The sequence below is a fragment of the Balaenoptera musculus genome, chromosome 8 (assembly GCF_009873245.2).
Source record: "Balaenoptera musculus isolate JJ_BM4_2016_0621 chromosome 8, mBalMus1.pri.v3, whole genome shotgun sequence".
In the NCBI taxonomy this organism is placed as follows: domain Eukaryota; kingdom Metazoa; phylum Chordata; class Mammalia; order Artiodactyla; family Balaenopteridae; genus Balaenoptera; species Balaenoptera musculus.
In genome coordinates this window covers 32,662,704-32,680,964 of record NC_045792.1, presented here as the reverse complement: position 1 = coordinate 32,680,964, position 18,261 = coordinate 32,662,704, and the positions used below count along the sequence as shown (strand labels likewise).

Genomic DNA, 18,261 nt, shown 5'->3' with positions numbered 1-18,261 from the left:
GCTTTCCTGGTGGTCAGACCATTACTAGCTGTTTACAAAGCACAAGCTAATGCATGGAGGAGCAAAATTTTTTTCTAACTAGTTGTATCATCTTTATGTAACATCAATGGTGGTAATTTAAAAAGCATAAACAGTGAAAGACAGTAAGATTATTCTATTCCTAGACAATGGTGTAATTCACTCTTAGGGAAAAACATTGATTACTGCCATGATTGTTAACATCTTTTTACCTCTACCAGTGTTGCCTCATTGAGCCAACCTATGGACCAGGTGTTATTCAGATTATAAAATATTATTACTGAAGAGTTTCCATGAAAAAATTGATCTGTCATACAAACACTAAGAATGATTTTCTCATAATATTAATGATGTGAGTTTAAGTACCACTCTTGCCTAGAATTCTCTTAAAGAAAACTGGTCTGCCATGGCACTTAAAAAACTGCCAACTTCAAAGTGAGGATGAGAGTCCCTCCATGGTCCCTTCCAGCTCTAGGACTGTAAAGTTTAGACGGAGTCCCCATCTCCATTCTTCAAAGCATAAGATGCTGTCTCCTTGTTTGTCACCAACATACCAAACAGATTGAAGCCGACAGAGGTGTATCAGTGAGCTTTGTGCTTGTACTGGAGATGTAAGAAAAAAGTAAAAAGAATATTTGGATGGAATAATGCATAAATATGCTAACGTCTGGATAGGTTCACAACAAATATTCAGTATAAAGCATAAAGTTAATCACTGTTTTTTAACACAAGCCTTAAGAAGATATAATCTAACTATTCTTATTCTTTCATGCTAAAATGCATTGAGAGAAAATATCGCAAGTCAATGAAGAATAAAAGAGAAGGTAAAGACATTAAGGTAGGAAAGGATAGGTGTTTTATAATTTATAAAGAGATGCATTTTTCCTTTGATATTTATTCCAAAGAACACCATTGCCTAGAATGTGCATACATGTTCCAGGAGATCAGTGTGGACTGGAGAGTTCAGTGGGGCAAACTTCATGGGTGTGCTGTGTGGTCACCCAGCGCCCAACACTGAGAAGGATCGTGTACTTGGTGTAAAGCTTGGCTGTCAGTCTTTTGAAATTCTGAATAATTTTTGGACACGGGCATTCATATTTTCAATTTGCACTGAGACCCAAAAATGATGTAGCCAGTCCTTGTGGTCAGTTAAGCCTTTCTGAAAGAGATAAGACTTGAACAAGGCTTTAACGTGTGACACAGAATTTGGAGACTTTGGCAGTTCATTGGGGAACAACTTGAAGAAAGTTGCAGAGAGTATGTTTTCCACTAGAAGTGAGAGACAAGATAGGTTGTGTCCAGCCTCAAATGCTGAGTAAGAAGTTAGACCATCCTGTAGGCAATAGGTGAAGATAGCCAATGAAGATGTTTGAGATTGTAAGTAAAATCAGTTTTAAAAAAGGATTAACCTAGCAATGCCATGTCATATGGGTAAAGGTGAGACAAAGAGAGGGCATAACATAGAGGATATAAAGAGCTGGTTTGAAAACTACTATTAAAAACCTAAATTTAAGAGTCAATTCTCACAGAATGATTGCTAAAACTATATGAAGCACATGGAGGAGAAAACACTTTCCTTTACATCTCTTCCAAGCCTAGATGCAGATGTAAGGGAAGCTACTCCACATTCTCATCCTGTAATTTTCCATCAAACCTGGATTAGACTAAGCACTCCTTAAGTGCAGAATCTATATCTGTATATCCAAAGCTTAGCATAGCACATAGAAATAAATATCTACTGAATGATTAGTGATAATTGCATAAACAATAAAAGAACTATGAGTCAAATATTCTCAGTAATCATTTAAGACAAACTTTGGCAACAGGTAGGATGTAGTTAAGAGTAAATTCAAGAAACATAAGACTGATAAATTGTGTGACCTTATCTATTTCATGCCTCTTTTAGTTTAGAAGCACTAGATTAATATAGAAATGACAGTATACATACTTAGGGCCTATATTATTCCATTGAGGCTACAGTAACAGAACACCATAGTCTGGGTGGCTTATACACAACAGAAATTTATTTCTCATAGTTTTGGATGCTGAGAAGTCCAAGTTCAAGGCACTGGCAGGTTTGGTGTTTGGTGAGGGCCAGCCTCCTGATTGACAGATGGTCATCTTTTCACTGTGTCCTCACACAGCAGAAGGGGTGAGAGGGCTCTCTGAGGTCTCTTTTATAAAGTCACTAATACCATTCATGAGGGCTTCACCCACGCTCATACTCTAATTAGTTCCCAAACATCCACCTTCATATACCATCACATTGGGGTTTAGGTTTCAATAGAGTAAGTCCCCTACATACGAACCTTCAAGTTGCGAACTTTTAAAGATGCGGACATGTGTTCACATGTCCAATCACATAAGTTAGTTCATGTGTCTGGCATACATTGTCACATGTGTGCATCCTCTACAAGTGGCTGTGCTTTTGTGTACTTTACTGTACAGTGCTGTATAGAATGCAGTAGTACAGTATCTTTATTTCTTGCCTGTTCACTCAATGCCAGCCACTATATGCCCACTGTTGCACTGTACTACTGTACTTTTCAAGGTACTACAGTACTGTAATATTAAAAATGTTTTCTTTATTTTTTGTGCTTGTTTTTTATGTATTATTTGTGTGAAAATATTATAAACCTATTATAAACCTATTACAGTACAGTACTATATAGCCAGTTGTGTTAGTTGGGTACTTAGATTAACTTTGTTGAACTTACGAGCAAATCAGACTAGCGAATGTACTCTCGAAATGGAACACATTTGTACATAGGGGACTTACTGTATATAAATCTGAGGGGACAAAAATATTCCATCTATAATGGAATCCTTTTGCCTTGGCCGTTTATGTTAATCTTAGATAAAGGAATACCCATTTACCTTGCCACTAGGGAAAGGAGAGTCAATGTACATATGACCAGATAAGAGACATCTTTCAAGAATCAGGGCACAAACATGCCACCTAAGTCTGGCATCCACCGACAAGTTAAATATCACACCCCCTAATCCTGTATGCCAATTTGGGAAAAGAGGAACACTAATGTAATATACACAGCATTTTTTCATCCACTCAGTATTCTTCATATATTCAATATGGTCATCTGTAAAATTTAATTCATTGTACTAAAATTTAATTGTGATTTCTTGCTTTGAGTTGCTTCATAATTCCTAATCTTCATTTTAACCAAGGTAGCGGACTGATCCCATAAATTTGTGACTTTGTGTTTATAATACTAAACGATCCAGTTTGGATACCTAGCCATCCTGAGTTCATCAACGAGTCATCAACTAGGTTTTCCTCTTTAATCTATGTCCCTAAGAAAAACTCTTTCTGCATTTGTCTTAGTACTTAACAATACATTTTTAGAATATGTGCTTGAAGTAAATACCAAGGTCCCAGTAATGGCATGGTAGAGCCATTTTTACCTACTTTTAATCTTCAATGCATTGTTGGATGCATTTAATATTTCATCATAATAGACATAAATGTCTGTCAAATACCATTTTGTCTAGTATTTTCATCACTGGAAGCAACTAAAATTTCTATTTCAGATAATATATCCAATTATTTAAGCATGTGAGTTAATAACAGTGACTTTCTTAAAAAATATATTAAAACCCAGGTCATCATGAATGTAAATCCCATTATATAAAGGTCTAAGAAAAAAACAATGGTAAAAGGAAGAATAATGTATATGTGTATTATTTTCTTATCATGGTAGGCTATTTTAAGCAAATTATTCTCTGGGAAAAATAAATATTGTTAGCAGGAAAGTATTTTAACTATCCAAGATTTTATGTCAATAACATTAATCATATCTAATAATCCATGTCTCATAGCTAATACCCAGTTTTTTATGTTAGAAGGTATTTTTTTAATTGCATCTCATAGAATTTACATTTTGTACTACTTTGCTTTATAGAGAGGAATGGTTTATGTGTCTCTTTGGTGGGGACTGGGGATGCTAGAAGTGCCCTATGTGAGCCCGTTGAGGAAGTTATGTAAACCCTAAATAAGGACACAAAAACTGCTATACCTAGCAGGTTTCTGAGTAAGCCATTCAGCATGAATTCACTTCTTATGAGAACAGTCAAGTTATCTTGTTGTTTAGATAATTCATTCCCCAAACTTTCTCAGAGTGCTTACTATGTGTACAGCATTCTGCTAATCCTGCTGAAAAAAATGCTTTACAAGTACTTTACCTTTCTGAAGCATTTCCTAAGAGTTCATGTATGAACATTGTTTCATTCAGTTTCCCTCAATACTCAGGAGAGAGACAGAGTAGCTATTATTATGCCAGTAAAGTGCCTTGCCCAGCGTCTCAGGGCTAGGAAGGTACTGAACTAAGTCTAGAATTCAGGTCTTCTTATTCTGAGTGCAGTAGTATTCCATGAGAGGGGGGGATAACACACATCTAAAATAAAGCTAGGCACTTACCAGAAAACTTACTATAGCTATGGAAAACATTGATATCCAGTTTGTAGAAGGAGTGAATACCAATTAAGGAAATATTCCTCTTGGCTAAGAATGCAATTATAGTGCCCTTTAACAGATAACATTTATCAAACATTTACTATGTGCCAGACACACTGCTATGGGCTTTACTTGCATTATCACATTGAAGCTATGAGAGAAGCTCTGAGCAATAGGGTAATTTTCCCAAGTTCAAAATTTAATAAGTGGCAGAGCAGGGGTTCACTCGATTCTGTCATTCCAAAACCTCTATATACTCTTTCAGCACTCTTTTCTGCTGTCTTCCTCCATAGTCTTTCCTATTTCCCTTCCTTATTTCTTTAAGAGAAAAAAGAGGGAGGGGAGGAGGTACTGTCAGGCATGAAGAAGGAAGGAAGCAAGCCATCCATGCATTCATTAGCTCACCCAACGACAATCGGCTGCCCTAATGCCCAGCTCAGCTCTGGGAATGCCCAGAGGACCTTAGGCGTGACTTCCAAGAACGTCAAGTGCTAGTTCAGAGACATGAGCAGAGTGCTAATGAAGCAAAACTAAACAGTGGCAGAACTAATGAAGAAAGGCTTAACCAAGGAGGATGCATTTGAGCTGTGTCTAAAAGTATCTTTCCAGGCAAAGAAGGGAGAATGAGCATCTGTAACAGAACAGGCAGAATTATGGGAAGTATTCCGGTGTAAGAAGAAATGTGAGGTTAATGTCATAGAAGCACAGAATTCAGCATAGGAGGTGGAATCGTGCTCTGAGGAGACCTCTGCTGAAACAAGGAAATTGGACTTTATCCTCAAGGCAGCAAGAGTTAACAGGCACTTTGAACAGCAAAGTTAAATATGCTTCCATTTTTAGGAAGTCTTAACTGGCAGTCTTATGTTGGATGAGCAGGACCCTTAGTCCAAGTGAAAGTCAATAAAGAACTGGACTTGAGTGGAAGGATGACATTTCCTCTATTATTTCTGAGTCATAAATAAAAGTTACAGTAATCTAGCAACTGCTCTAATGAGCGTATGTGACCAAGAAATGTAAATGACTTAGCAGTGTTGCCACTCCCACAGAGAGTGAAAAGACAGCCTCTTTCTTAAAGAGCCCTCATTTATTCATTCATTCAACAGATAGTTATTGAGCGCCCGCTATGTGGCATGCTGTATGCTAGATGCACAATGCTTGGAGTGTTGTGTTAAGCACTGGTTGTGGGAAAGTTCTTTTGAAGCAACACATAATGCAATTTGTTCATAAAGCCAAAGAAAGCAGCAAAGAAAAGGCAGTATCAAACAAGTGTCAAAGAAAACAAGAAAAGAGAGAGTAACTCCTAAGAGAGAAAAAGTGAAAATGAGGTTTAAGCTTAAGAAAGCAAACATCTGCTGTAAGTAACCATTTCATTAAAACTGCACTAAATAGTGGAAGTTCTCTCTCAGGAACTGCACACTGTGGGCTGAGATTAAGTGTAATGGGCTCCCACGTGAATTCTTCTCATTACTTCTCTAGAAAGATCAGTAAATCTCCTGAAAGGGTAATTTAGGTTTAGTGTTCACAATTCATTCATTTTACTTTTAATCTTCCCTGTTTAGAATTGTAAAAATATAATGCAGATATAATCCAAAAGAGGAGGAATGGGCCCCAAATGAGACAATTTCAACTCCTCCAATGGTCTTGTCATTAATAGATATATAATAGGCTGTAGGCTTTTATTCCTGATGATGGTGATGGAGCTTCAGCCAGTTTCTAGAGCATTGCATGCTGTTAGTTGCAGGAACCAAGGAAAGGACAGCATAGAAAAGATAATCTATGTTCTACCCTTCTGAATTCCTTGGACCTTTATGTAATTTTCAATGAAGTCTCTTCTTAATCCCATTAAGTTTTCTTTCACTACAATTCAACAAAAAGGACAAAAATTTTAAGACTTTTGTCCAGGACAAAAAGAAGTCAATTATTTGGGAAGAAAAAGATCTGGAAAATAAGGCAATCAATTATTTAATCACGAGAATGTGATTTTATGAGATAATTTTGTCAAAAATGTGAGCCTGAAAAATGACTTATAATCATTACTTTTTCTGTTGTTAAACTACCACCAATCAGCTTGTGAAACTGGAAAACAAGCAAGTAAAAAAACAACAAAACAAACAAAAAACTCCAGTAACTAAGACTACAGTCTTTCAGAAGTGTTACTTCTGGAAATAATAAAGTCCTCTCTGATTTTCTGGGCATCTCCTTAGCTTTTCCATTAAACATAGACCCTATTCTAGGCCCATGGTGTGCACATTGATTCTTGATTAATTTAACAGAGTACCCTACTAGGAGAGCATCTTAGAAATCCATGGGTAAAAGGAGATCTTCACATCTAGGATGGATCCATACTATATAAATTGGTAAATATATTTAAGCTCATTTAGACAGTATTATATTATGTAGATTTGAAACTGAGTCATGGCTTATGATGTTTACAGTTTGCTTTTGTTTCCCAAAGTGAAATCAAAGGTTTTTTTAAGGGTAATTTCCTTTTCAGATTTGAAAGAAGTGAGCACTTAGTCTAGTACAGATGAGAAAATGAAATTTGAGTAACAATTTTCTCTAAGGAAATTAGCAGTGGAGGATATTCATTGGACAAATATCACATTCCTTGAAATTATTGTTATGACATTTTAATGCATTCTCACCAAGAAGCATTCCCTTGTAAATAATTGAACTAGACCATGTCTTAACAATTATTTCATGAGAGAAAACATCAATACCCTTAAAAGTTCCTATCATAAGACTAATGGGAAGGGAAAAAACAAACAAACCAGAAATGAAATACCAGAAAGAAATGGCTAAAACATAGTATACAGTTAATTGATTCATTTAAAGAAACACACATCTTTTGAGAGGTAAAAATTTCCAATGACTTCTCACCCTTTTACGAATGCTAAGAAAAAAAAAAGAATCCAACAGATTTCCAGAAATCCCTCTCACTTTCATGATTTTTATATAGTCCATTAGTTTATTTCAAAATAAAGGTGAACAACTAGAGTCTTAAATACTCATTAGGACACTGCCCTATAAGGACAAATGCACCATTTTTTAAGATAATTCACCCATTCCATCAACAAAATTAAAGATCTCTAATCTGGGGTGCTTCTCCATAGCTTGCATTAAACATTCTTTCGTGTGTCCAACTACCGTTGGAGAGGAGTGTTGAGTTCTTTGAAGATGTCATTTCATGCTGCATGTGTATACTCTCATTCCAGTGAATTGTTTTTGATTGCAACATGGAAACTGAAGAGCATATTGGAGTTTCACTATGTTATTCTCCAAAAAGAATACCTCATGAGTTGTTGTAAATACCAGCTCTTCACACATTCATGAAAATGGAAATCTATCTGTTCTGTTAAAGTAAATGAAAGACAAGATTAAGTAATGAAAGGTTGTACCAGTCATACTAAAGTGTAGGATCATCACTGATCCCATGAACTGATACATCTAAAAGATAATCTCCCTGATACTTATTGATCTCCTTAACTGCAGTTGTTCTTCAACTGTGTTCTAATCATCATGCTTCCAACAAGGATCAGGTGTTTTGAGGCACCTTTGTGCTCTGTAATTGCATTGATTAACAGAGATTCAGGCTGACCCTACTCCTGATGGTGGTGGTTATGGAAGGACTAAATCTCTGTGAAGTGAAAACACATGGCTTTGGGACCAGCACTCTTGCATCTAAACACTACTTCATTCTGTTGCCCACAGTGTACTTACGAAAGGAGCCATTCAATAAAGCCACACAAGATAATCTTTTGACTACTGTTGCCTCATAATTAATTTCCATGTGTTGTTATTCCTTTCAATACTGCTTTCTTGCCACAAAAATAATCCTGTCTCTGAATAGCAAAGCAACAATTTTTGCTCACTGATTATTTTTCCTGTACTTTTAAAGATATGAATTTGTTTGTGCATATTTAAATATTTTTTAAATATTGTAGCTGCTAACTTATTATATGCAATATTAAACGTTCAAACCCGTTATTAGCAATTGTTGAAAGCATAGCCTCCATGTGTTCCTTAAAGTAGGGCATGTTTGATTTCTGAATTGTTGTCATATAAATCGTAAGGCCAAAAATGGGCCCTTTGACTGAATATGCAAAGTTCCCCTTAAACCACCTTGAACTAGGCAGATTTGCAACATTTTAAACTGGCACTTCATCCCTCTTTCAGCAAGCATCCTCTGCAGATTTAATGATCAGGAACATCCTTCTGATGCATGCTGGGAGATATGGCTGCAGGGTACAGACCACAGCAGACAGTGTGTCAGATGAGGCAGAACTTCTTGTTAGGGGTGAGTATGCTAATAGTGCAGTCTGAAGACATGATCACCATAAATTATCATACAAAGGAATTTAAATGCATGGACTTTGAGCACATCAGTACTGTGCCTTTTACTTTCGATTTTACAATATATGTCATTTTTGCTTAACCTTTTGCCTTTGAAAAGATTACATGGAAACTTGCTCCTTAGAAACAGACAAAACCTACAGAGCCAACTTCAGGTCCAAAACACCTTTAGTACTAAGTGGTTACTAGGTGTTTACCCAACTTAATGCCAAACAGAAATTTTCAACAGTTGAGTCACAAAGACACTTTGACACTACAGAGACAACATTTTTTTTTCTATGTATGTGTTTTTCAAATGCAAAGCCAGTGGAACCCCCAGGCACTTTTTTTCCTCCACTAACTTCTAAATTCTACTTCCTGAAACAGGAAAACTGCATGCCTAATATGGTGGCATTTGCGACTGTTGACAGGGATTTTTTAAAAGTCTGGAAATGTCAACACAGTCTTTCTGTGCAGAAATGACAGTTAAGTGGTTTCCAACCATGAACCAGGCTGCCAGATTCTGCGACCCTATAAAGCTACACCTTATTTGAATTAAGTAAATGACTACAGCACTAATTTCTTTTAGCACATTATTCCCCAGTATGGTAAATGCAGCTCTTAGCATGTAATATTTTCCCTTTTTTTCTTTTTCTTTCTTTCTTTTTCTTTCTTTCTTTCTTTCTTTTCTTTCTTCCTTCTTTCTTTCTTTCTTTCTTTCTTTCTTTCTTTCTTTCTTTTTTTTTTTCTTTCTTTCTTTCTTTCTTTCTTTCTTTCTTTCTTCCTTCCTTCCTTCCTTCCTTCTTCCCTTCCTTCCTTTCTCTCTTTCTTTCTCTTCTTCCTTCCTTTCTTTCTGCTCTCTTTCCCTTTTCTTTTTTCCTTCTTTCTTTCTTTCTTTTAGCTTTTCTATGGAGCAAAATTATATCTGCAGAAAAATTTTAAAATCATGGGTGTACAGGTATACAACTCAAAGAAAAAACATCACAAAGTGATGAAATTACTTTACACCATTACACCATGAAATTACCATTTAAGAGAACTAGAACATTACCAGAATTTCACCTCTCCCTTTTCAATCCTAAACAATGACATTTTGACTGGTGTGAATACTGCATGCTAAGACCCCTTGCATGATCTCTGCAAAGAAAACTTTCACAATCTATAGCAAAAACTTATATCTTAGATTAACTTGTCTTATCCACTTGGAGTGTTTTCCAATCATAATTTTTTAAGAATTCATTAATATTATAAAAATCTTGAGCAGGAAATATAAGGTCTATGTAAGCTTCATCATCTCTTTGTTTTAGTTGTATGTGTCATCCAAGGTTTATTGATTTTGGGTAGTACATCCACCATTGGCTCAAGTAAAATGTTGTTTTGAAACAAGTGTGTATCTGGATGAGTGGCAGCTTGTTCATGTTTTTGTACATGATGGTTCTGTTCAGAAGGTTATTTGAACTCTTCTCCAAATTTATAACAAGAATGTGTATCTGTATTACTCTATTATAAAACATCAACTTTTTAAAGTGCTCATCCTCTCATGATATTTCATTTAGCTAAAAATTTTCCTTTATGCCTTTAAAAGTTACAAGGCTTATGGAAAAGCAAACCCCACACTGCAGTCAAATTTACAGAAAATTGCTTTCTTCTCTCACTACAGTTTGTTTCAGATTATGTGTATTTATTGTGTAGCACTTGTCTAGTAATTTAGAATGATGCTCCTAAAACTGGAGCTTTCTAAATGAATAACACAATTTAGAGGTTGATAACAAGAAACCAGGTATTTTTACAGGACCGTGAGGGGCATGTTTAAATGGCAAAGTAACATTCTGCTTTGTAAGTAAAATTAAATTCAACAGGGTTTAGAACATAATTCAGGCTTGGCTTTTTTGCGTTCTGCTCTTTTAGCCTTTGGATTTATGCCTAGGAGATGATAAAATGCAGAAATTTGGAAGTATACTCAATAGCAATTTCAAACAGGTTGCTATTATCTGAATATGCATGTAACATGCAGCTCAAGCTTTCCTTTGAAGTGAGTTGCTTCATCACCAATTTTCTATTATATATTTGTATTATTTTTCTAAAATTAATAAAAATAGCGTGCCTCTTCTGCCTGGTTGGTTTTAGGCAGATTTAAACACTGAACTAAAGGTTCTGGTTCTTCTTTTTATTTTTACAATTATTTTTTGTAAGTTAATGGTTCCTGGTAATTGAAGGAACTTGGATGCTTGAATATTGCTGTTTTTAAGGTTGGCTTGTGAAATGAAACTCAAAATAGTTTTACCCTGCATTCTTCTTTCTCCCACTCCTCCATTCGTTGGTTTGTAAACTTGGGGCATTCTAATAGTACAGGCCACAGGACCAAAGCTGAGAGTTCTAGATGAAGTTTTTTTAACGATGGCTACAATTTCAGCAGCAGAATCCTTAAAGCCTTCAAGCGTGCCATAATAATGGGAGCAGTACAGACAATTTCACCGTACTTCTTATAGGATACCTTCATTGGATTGCCCCAGCAGTTCACTTTGCTCAATCTTGAGAATGAGGAACATTCTTAGGTGGCAAGGAATATATTTTTGTAACTTTGTAATTCTATTTCAGTGGAGATTTAGGGGACTAAAAATCTATATTCTCCTAGATCAGTCTAGGAGATCATCTCCTTTCCCATTAGAGATAGTCTATGAAATTCTTTTGGGCATCTCACAAAATCCTACAATTCTTCACCTGGCCCCATAAGCACAGTAAATTGGAGCTCAGGTGTGTGGTCCTAAGACCTCATCATTGCCTGTTTAGAATCTGAGCGTCCCTGACTAGTGATGTTCCCTGCTTATCTTCCCACTCACTGCTTTAAAGCTATCTTTACCTCAAATGCTTGTTTCCACTTTTGCTTTATTTTGCTTGTGAATGTCAGTGCTATTATTCACATCTATCCCACCATTATTATCATCCTCCAAAAATTGAATTTTCCCGTAAATAATCATCTGAAGCATAAAATTGCTTGCTTTCACATATTTAATATTCAGTGAACCAGCCTCATAATATCACCATGCATAATTTGTAGAACCATAATAGAAGTAATGAATATGTTAAAATAAGTTATTTTGCTGGAATATAAAAAGAAATTAAAGCCGCATCTGGACATCTGTGCACCATTTAAGTCACTTATTCAAGTGTGATGTAGCAACAAGAAAGAAAGTAAGTCTAGACAATGTTATAGGGAACCTCTTTAAAGATGGATAAACCTGTATTATATTATCTAAGGTAAAGGAGATAGATCATTAAGAGATAACCTCACTGAGGGGGATACATAATTTGTAAAGAGAAAATACTCCCAAGCAATATGAGAGGTAGGTGATCAAACACAACATAAAACACTCCACAGAAAGGAGTGTTAGTTTTTTGTTATTTTATTTTATTTTACAAAACTGAATGTAAGAAATATGTTTCCCAAAGAGAACATAAGGGTAAGAAACTATCATCGTTTAAAGAATAAAATGTGTTTAGCTAATCTAATTGGGAACCAGAGCCTGAGCTCTGTCTATTCTGCCTAGAGGCAGAGGAAACAATAAAAAATCCACTTCTTCATGCAAATTTTTATTCATACTACTCTGTTTATTTATGCAAAACTGTAGATCAAGAAACTCTTGGTATAGTCAAAGAAGAATCAATAATCTCTTGGTTCCTTCTGAACACACAACCTATATACCCTCCTTTCCCCAAACTTGGACAGCAAATTTTATTTCCTGAATTACAAGATGAATCTGATGTGTATTAAACTGAATTTGAGAAGAAAGAATCCACATCAGGACACAACTTGTTGAGAAAAATCTAACTGCTTTTAACTATTCATACCTCCTTCTACCCATCACTTCTGATTCAACCTGGAGTTCAAACTGTATTTCAGTCTTACCTGCTTTAAACTTTTCATCAGTTCAATTCTATTTATTCTTTCCAATAAATTTTTTTCTTTGAATATTTTACCTTTAGTCTCTCCTGATCCACCTAGTCACTTTTTATTGCAAACCTGAAATTATTTTTTTTTATAAATTTATTTACTTTTTATTTATTTTATTTTTGGCTCCACTGGGTCTTTGTTGCTGCTCGCGGGCTTTGTCTAGTTGCGGAGAGCAGGGACTACTCTTCTTTGCTGTGTGCTGGCTTCTCATCACGGTGGCTTCTCTTGTTGCAGAGCACCGGCTCTAGAGAGCAGGCTCGGTAGTTGTGACACAGGGGCTTAGTTGCTCCTCGGCATGTGGGATCTTCCTGGACCTGGGCTCGAACCCGTGTCCCCTGCATTGGCAGGCAGATTCTTAACCACTGCGCCACCAGGGAAGCCCCACAAACCTGAAACTATTAAAAGTTTGACTGTTCTGTCAATTAAATAAGTCAACAGGTATTTGTTGATAATTTGCTATTCATTTATTCACTCACCCATTCATCCAACACCTTCTCTGTATCAAGCCCTGAGCCGGGCACTTGGAATAGAAAGATGAAGATGCCAAGGTCTCAGCCCTCTGTGTGGCTCTATGTCCACTTGTCCACTAGTATGAGAAGCATCTTTGGGAATGGGGTGAGAAACACCAAAGAAGAAAGCTCCCTGGATAACCTACATCCTTTAGGGGAAATAATGAAATAAAGGCATAGGCATAGCTATAGCACTGGCTTCATAAATTGTTGGGCCCAGTGCCAAATGAAAATGCAGAGCCCCCCGTTCAAAGCTTGATAAGAATTTCAAGGCAGTGACAGCAGAACATTAATCCAAGTATAGGGACCTTCTAAGGAAAGGACCTTGTGTGACTGCACAAGTAACACACCCATGAAGCCAGCCTGGCATAGCTATTAAATTATGTATAAATCTACAGGAAAAAAAGGACTTTAGCAAAGAGGAAATCAGTTATAACAAAGTTGTCTCACTCTGCTTTCTCATCTATAAGATTAACATATTAAAGACTCCTCAGAGGTTTCGCCAGCTTTTTACACAAAGATCATTTTTTATTATTCTGCCTCAAGAGTCACGTTTTGAAAGATTTTGTTTATCGTGTTGAAGTAATCATTAATTCATATTTCTATTTTAATTTTCACCAAAATCTTTTATCATGAGGTAGCCAGTGTTAACAAAGTAGGTGATTTAACTCCAGCCAAGAGCAAAAGAGACTTTACATTTTAGCTAGTTGTGAACTGTTATCTGTTTTGTTTTGTTTTATTTTCAAATACTTGAAAAAAAAATGAAAGATACCAGTTACCATCGAATGGAACCCAATTTGGAACCTTTGATTAAATACTCTTCAAATTTTCTCCAAGCTATAATTTTCAGTGATTCTCACCAGCGAGAGAGGAAAATTTGAGAATTTTCTGCCTTTTGCCCTTGGAAAGATGCAAGTGCATACTATCACTTTTCCACATACAAAGGGAAACTCAAGTTCAGTGAAAACCTTGAACATATTCCTAATACATTTAGATTTGAGAATTGAGCAGTATTAATGTGCTCTATCTTTATATCTCTCAAAGCACTACACTTATGAACCATTGATATAAATGTCTATCTTTAGCATCTGATCACTTCTGAAAATTTCAAGCTTTAAAATGCACGTGTTTAGCACAATTATCTTTTAGAAGATAGAGTTTGCACAGTTTTTCTTTTCCACCATTGATCTAATATGAAATGACAGGCTTGGAGATTGCACAAGCCTTTGGTGGAGTAATGTCTTGAACTCAAAGGAGTCTCCAGTGAAAAAGAAAAAGAGCCATAAATCACAGAAAGCAAAGCTGGGTTTGACGATATGCTGGTATTTGAGGTTCAAAAGGACAATAACAAATGTCTTCAGTGTAATTTTAATGTAATTAATATAATAGTAAACAAATTTGCAAATCATTTATGTTTTAGAGCAGAATTGAAATTATTCAGTTAATATATTTGCTTTTCCAATATTTAAAAAATCTTTAAAATGGAGTTATAAAATGTCCTTGCCTAGAAAAAAATCTAATCTCATTCATGCAATGTCTTATTGGAATATCCTGCATCACTGTGGAAATTTTAGTTCACTACTATCACTAGTATTGGGTAAGACTTTTAAAATAACTTATACCAATCACTTGCTTTTCTAGTTTAGACATTTTCTACATTAACTAGTTTGATTGACACCTGTAACATTTCTTTTAGACACTGAATAGCAGTTTAGTTTCTTTTCTCTTGTATTTTTCATGTGTTTGTTTGCTAATCTGTGGAACTCTTTAATAACTGACTAAAAAGTGACATTTTTGGTCAATCATTTGGATTTTCTGCACCACATTTAGTTTGGTTCACTGAAGTGGTAGTTGACTTAAGTGACTTGACTCAAATGACTAAATGATTGAAACAGTTATATATAAAATGCACAAATGAATTGTCCTTGCATACAGACAACCAATTGATGGAGACTAAATTTCTTGTATTTAACCACTCAACAAATATTGAGTGCCTACTGGAAGCCAAGTTCTCTTTTAGACACTGATATTTCCATCAATTGACTTAGACTTTCTGGGGAACATTTTGCTATTTTGAAACAAGTACACTGATTTCACTTTTCCATTTTAAGAAAAATCTAATCAACTGGATTTTACATCATACATATTTTTGCATCACAAATTGTATGTACATTTCATTATGTATTTTGTTCCACAGACCTAACCTGTTTTTCTTACATATCCATCCTAATATAAAAATGACATTTAGTATTACTTCACATTTATGTAAACTTGCTGAAATAAGTTCTTGGTGTGGGGGGTTATGTCTTAAATGCTGATTTCATTCATTGTTTAGTTAGTACCTACTATATGTCAGGACAGTTCTAGTGTGCAAGAGGGAGAAGTGGTGAGATGGGATTGGGTATAAGTGCTTTCTGATGCCCTGGGAAAGAACATAACTTTTATGCCACAGGTTATGGATATCCATCAAAGGGCCAAAGCAGGAAAGGCACATGATTTGATATGCACTTTAAGAGGATCATTCTGACAAATGTAGAAGACGTTTTAGAGGAGCGTGAGACCAAATGGGAGACCACAGCAAAAATCCTGACAAGAAACAAGAAGCGTATGAAAAAAGGCAATGGTAATTGAGATGGAAAGGAAAGCACATGTGCAAAAGATAGGAGGGAGACAGAAGCTACAGATCTTTGTGGCTCACTGGCTATGGAAAATGAGAAAGAAGAGGCAAGGATGAATGCCAGTGGTTATGCTTAATTGAGTGGTCAGTGGGCGGGAAGACACATTCTGGTTAGACCAAGACAGTTCCAAGTTATACTTGGAGTGCCAGCATAATTATTAATGAAGTCCCTTCTCTCAAAAGTGTCCTCGTTTAGTTGATATACTATATGGCCATCCTAATGAAGAATGATCATGCTTTTCATGTAATCTGGAAGATAAGTAGATAAGTGAATTGGGGGTAAAGCAAGAGCATTTAAAATAAGGCTCTCCAGAGAGAAATACCTAGTAAGCAAATAGATTTGTGGCTATGGAGCTCAGGAGAGAAAATACGTGAGTTGAGATGTAGATTTGAGCATGATCAGATGAAAATGAAATTGCAGAGACAGCATGTGAAGAATGAGAAGAGGAAGAAGCTCAGGATAGAAGCTTCAGAAACACTTATGCTGAAGATAAGGAGGAAGCTACAAAGAAGATTGGGAAGTAGCTGACAGACACAGAGCAACTAAGAGGAAAGTCAAAGAAACCAAGCCTTAGGGACAAGAAAAGGGAATTTCAGGAAGGAGAAAATAGGCAACAGTGTCAAATGCAAGTAAATAGAGAACAAATAGATACCATTGGTTTGAGCAATTTAAAATACATTGATGACTTTGGCAAGGGCAAATTCAATGGAATGATGGGTGTAATAACCAAATCACAGTAGGTGGAGAGAGGCAAGTGATAATGCATGAAAGGTGGTGCAGTATCTTAAGGAAAGCATGGGCTTTGAAGTCAGACAGATTGTTTCACATCCCCACAAGGTCTTACTAGTTGTGTGACTTTGGGCAGGTTGCTTAACTTTAACCCTTGCTCACCCTTCACTCATTCATTCCATACTTATTCATCAAACATTTATAGAGCACATATTATGTGGCACTGTGTTAAGAACCAGCTAACCATGAGCAACTGATGTCTTCAACATGAAGGAACACCTTACAATATAATACAAGGAGTACTATTACAGGTATATAAACAGCACATTTTGCTTTCTGATCATAAGCTCCATTAATAATAATAAAAACAGCTAACATTTGTTAAGTTTTTCCTATATACCAGGCACTGTGCTAAAGGCTCTCTATGAATTATTTCACTCAATACATTTAGAATGTCCTATAAAAACAATATGAGAGGGATACTGTTTTTAGTTCCAATATGCAGATAAGAAAACTAAGGATCAGAGAGGTTTAGGACTTGTCAAATGTCACCTTAATAAGTGGAAGAATAGTGAGCAGAGTCCAGGGAGACTGACTTCAAAGCAAGCATTTTAAATTACTCTACTGCCTTCCACCAACAATTGCCAGATTGTTTCAGTGTTATTCATCACTGTATCCCCTGGTCATACTTAGTTCCTGACACATTATAGGTCTTAAAAAGTATAAATAAATATTTGTGGAAGGAAGTTGGGAAGAAATGAAAGGGAAGGGAAGGGCAGGGAAGAGAGGAAAGAAGGGAGGAAAGGAAGAAAGAAGATTTGAAAGGAGGAAGGAGGGAAGGAAGAAAGGAAGGAAGGAAGGAAAAGGAAGGAAGGAAGGAGAAAGAAATAAGGAAAGAAAGAAAGAGAAAAAGACAAAAAGAAAAGAGTCCTTTGAGAAATAAGGGAGTGGAGTAAGAAGCTCTGCCTAGAAGTCACAGAATTTTTATCAAGGATATGATATATGGGCAGGATTAAAGGACATGTAGTCATTTCCTAAGCCAAAAAGAGAACAGAAGTTACTCTATATCAGCTTGGTAATACAACATATTTTCACTCTCATCTGCCTCTAAAGATAGGCCTCACATTCTCTAATCCTCTAAAGTACCTAATCTTGGACCACATGACCAGAAGACTCAGCATCATTGATCACCCCTCTCTGTCTTATACCTTGGCCTAAATGACCTCTAACCCTACTGACAAGTCTGAACGTCTTCTGACCCCTACATCTTGCCAATCATATAAAATATCAAACTCTAATAACCATTATCTCAGGACATCTTGTGGGGCTTCTTATTCAAACACTCTAGGTTTTGATAGAAAAAAATCACTTCTGGAAAAAATACCCTCAGGAATATTAAGCATCAATAAATAATAGACCTCTTTCTGCAAGATCTGTCCTCATTCTCTTATTTTAAACTTTCTTACAATTGCTCCAATTATGAGGGAAGGAAAAAACTGCCAGTTGCTTTAAAAAGTGCCTAGCCTTCCATATAATCGCTGCTGCTATTCTTTCAAAGCTTTGATATTCATT

The 18,261-nt window shown here is 36.0% G+C and overlaps 1 protein-coding gene across 1 annotated transcript in view; it reads left to right on the top strand.

The window, feature by feature from the left end:
- The window catches only part of CNTN5 (contactin 5), a 1,373,994-nt gene that overhangs the window by 1,221,707 nt on the left and 134,026 nt on the right, over window positions 1-18,261 (top strand). Inside the window, exon 16 of the mRNA XM_036862636.1 lies at window positions 8,666-8,786. Coding sequence (XP_036718531.1) covers window positions 8,666-8,786 — 121 coding nt within the window. The remainder of the gene's footprint in view (window positions 1-8,665; window positions 8,787-18,261) is intronic.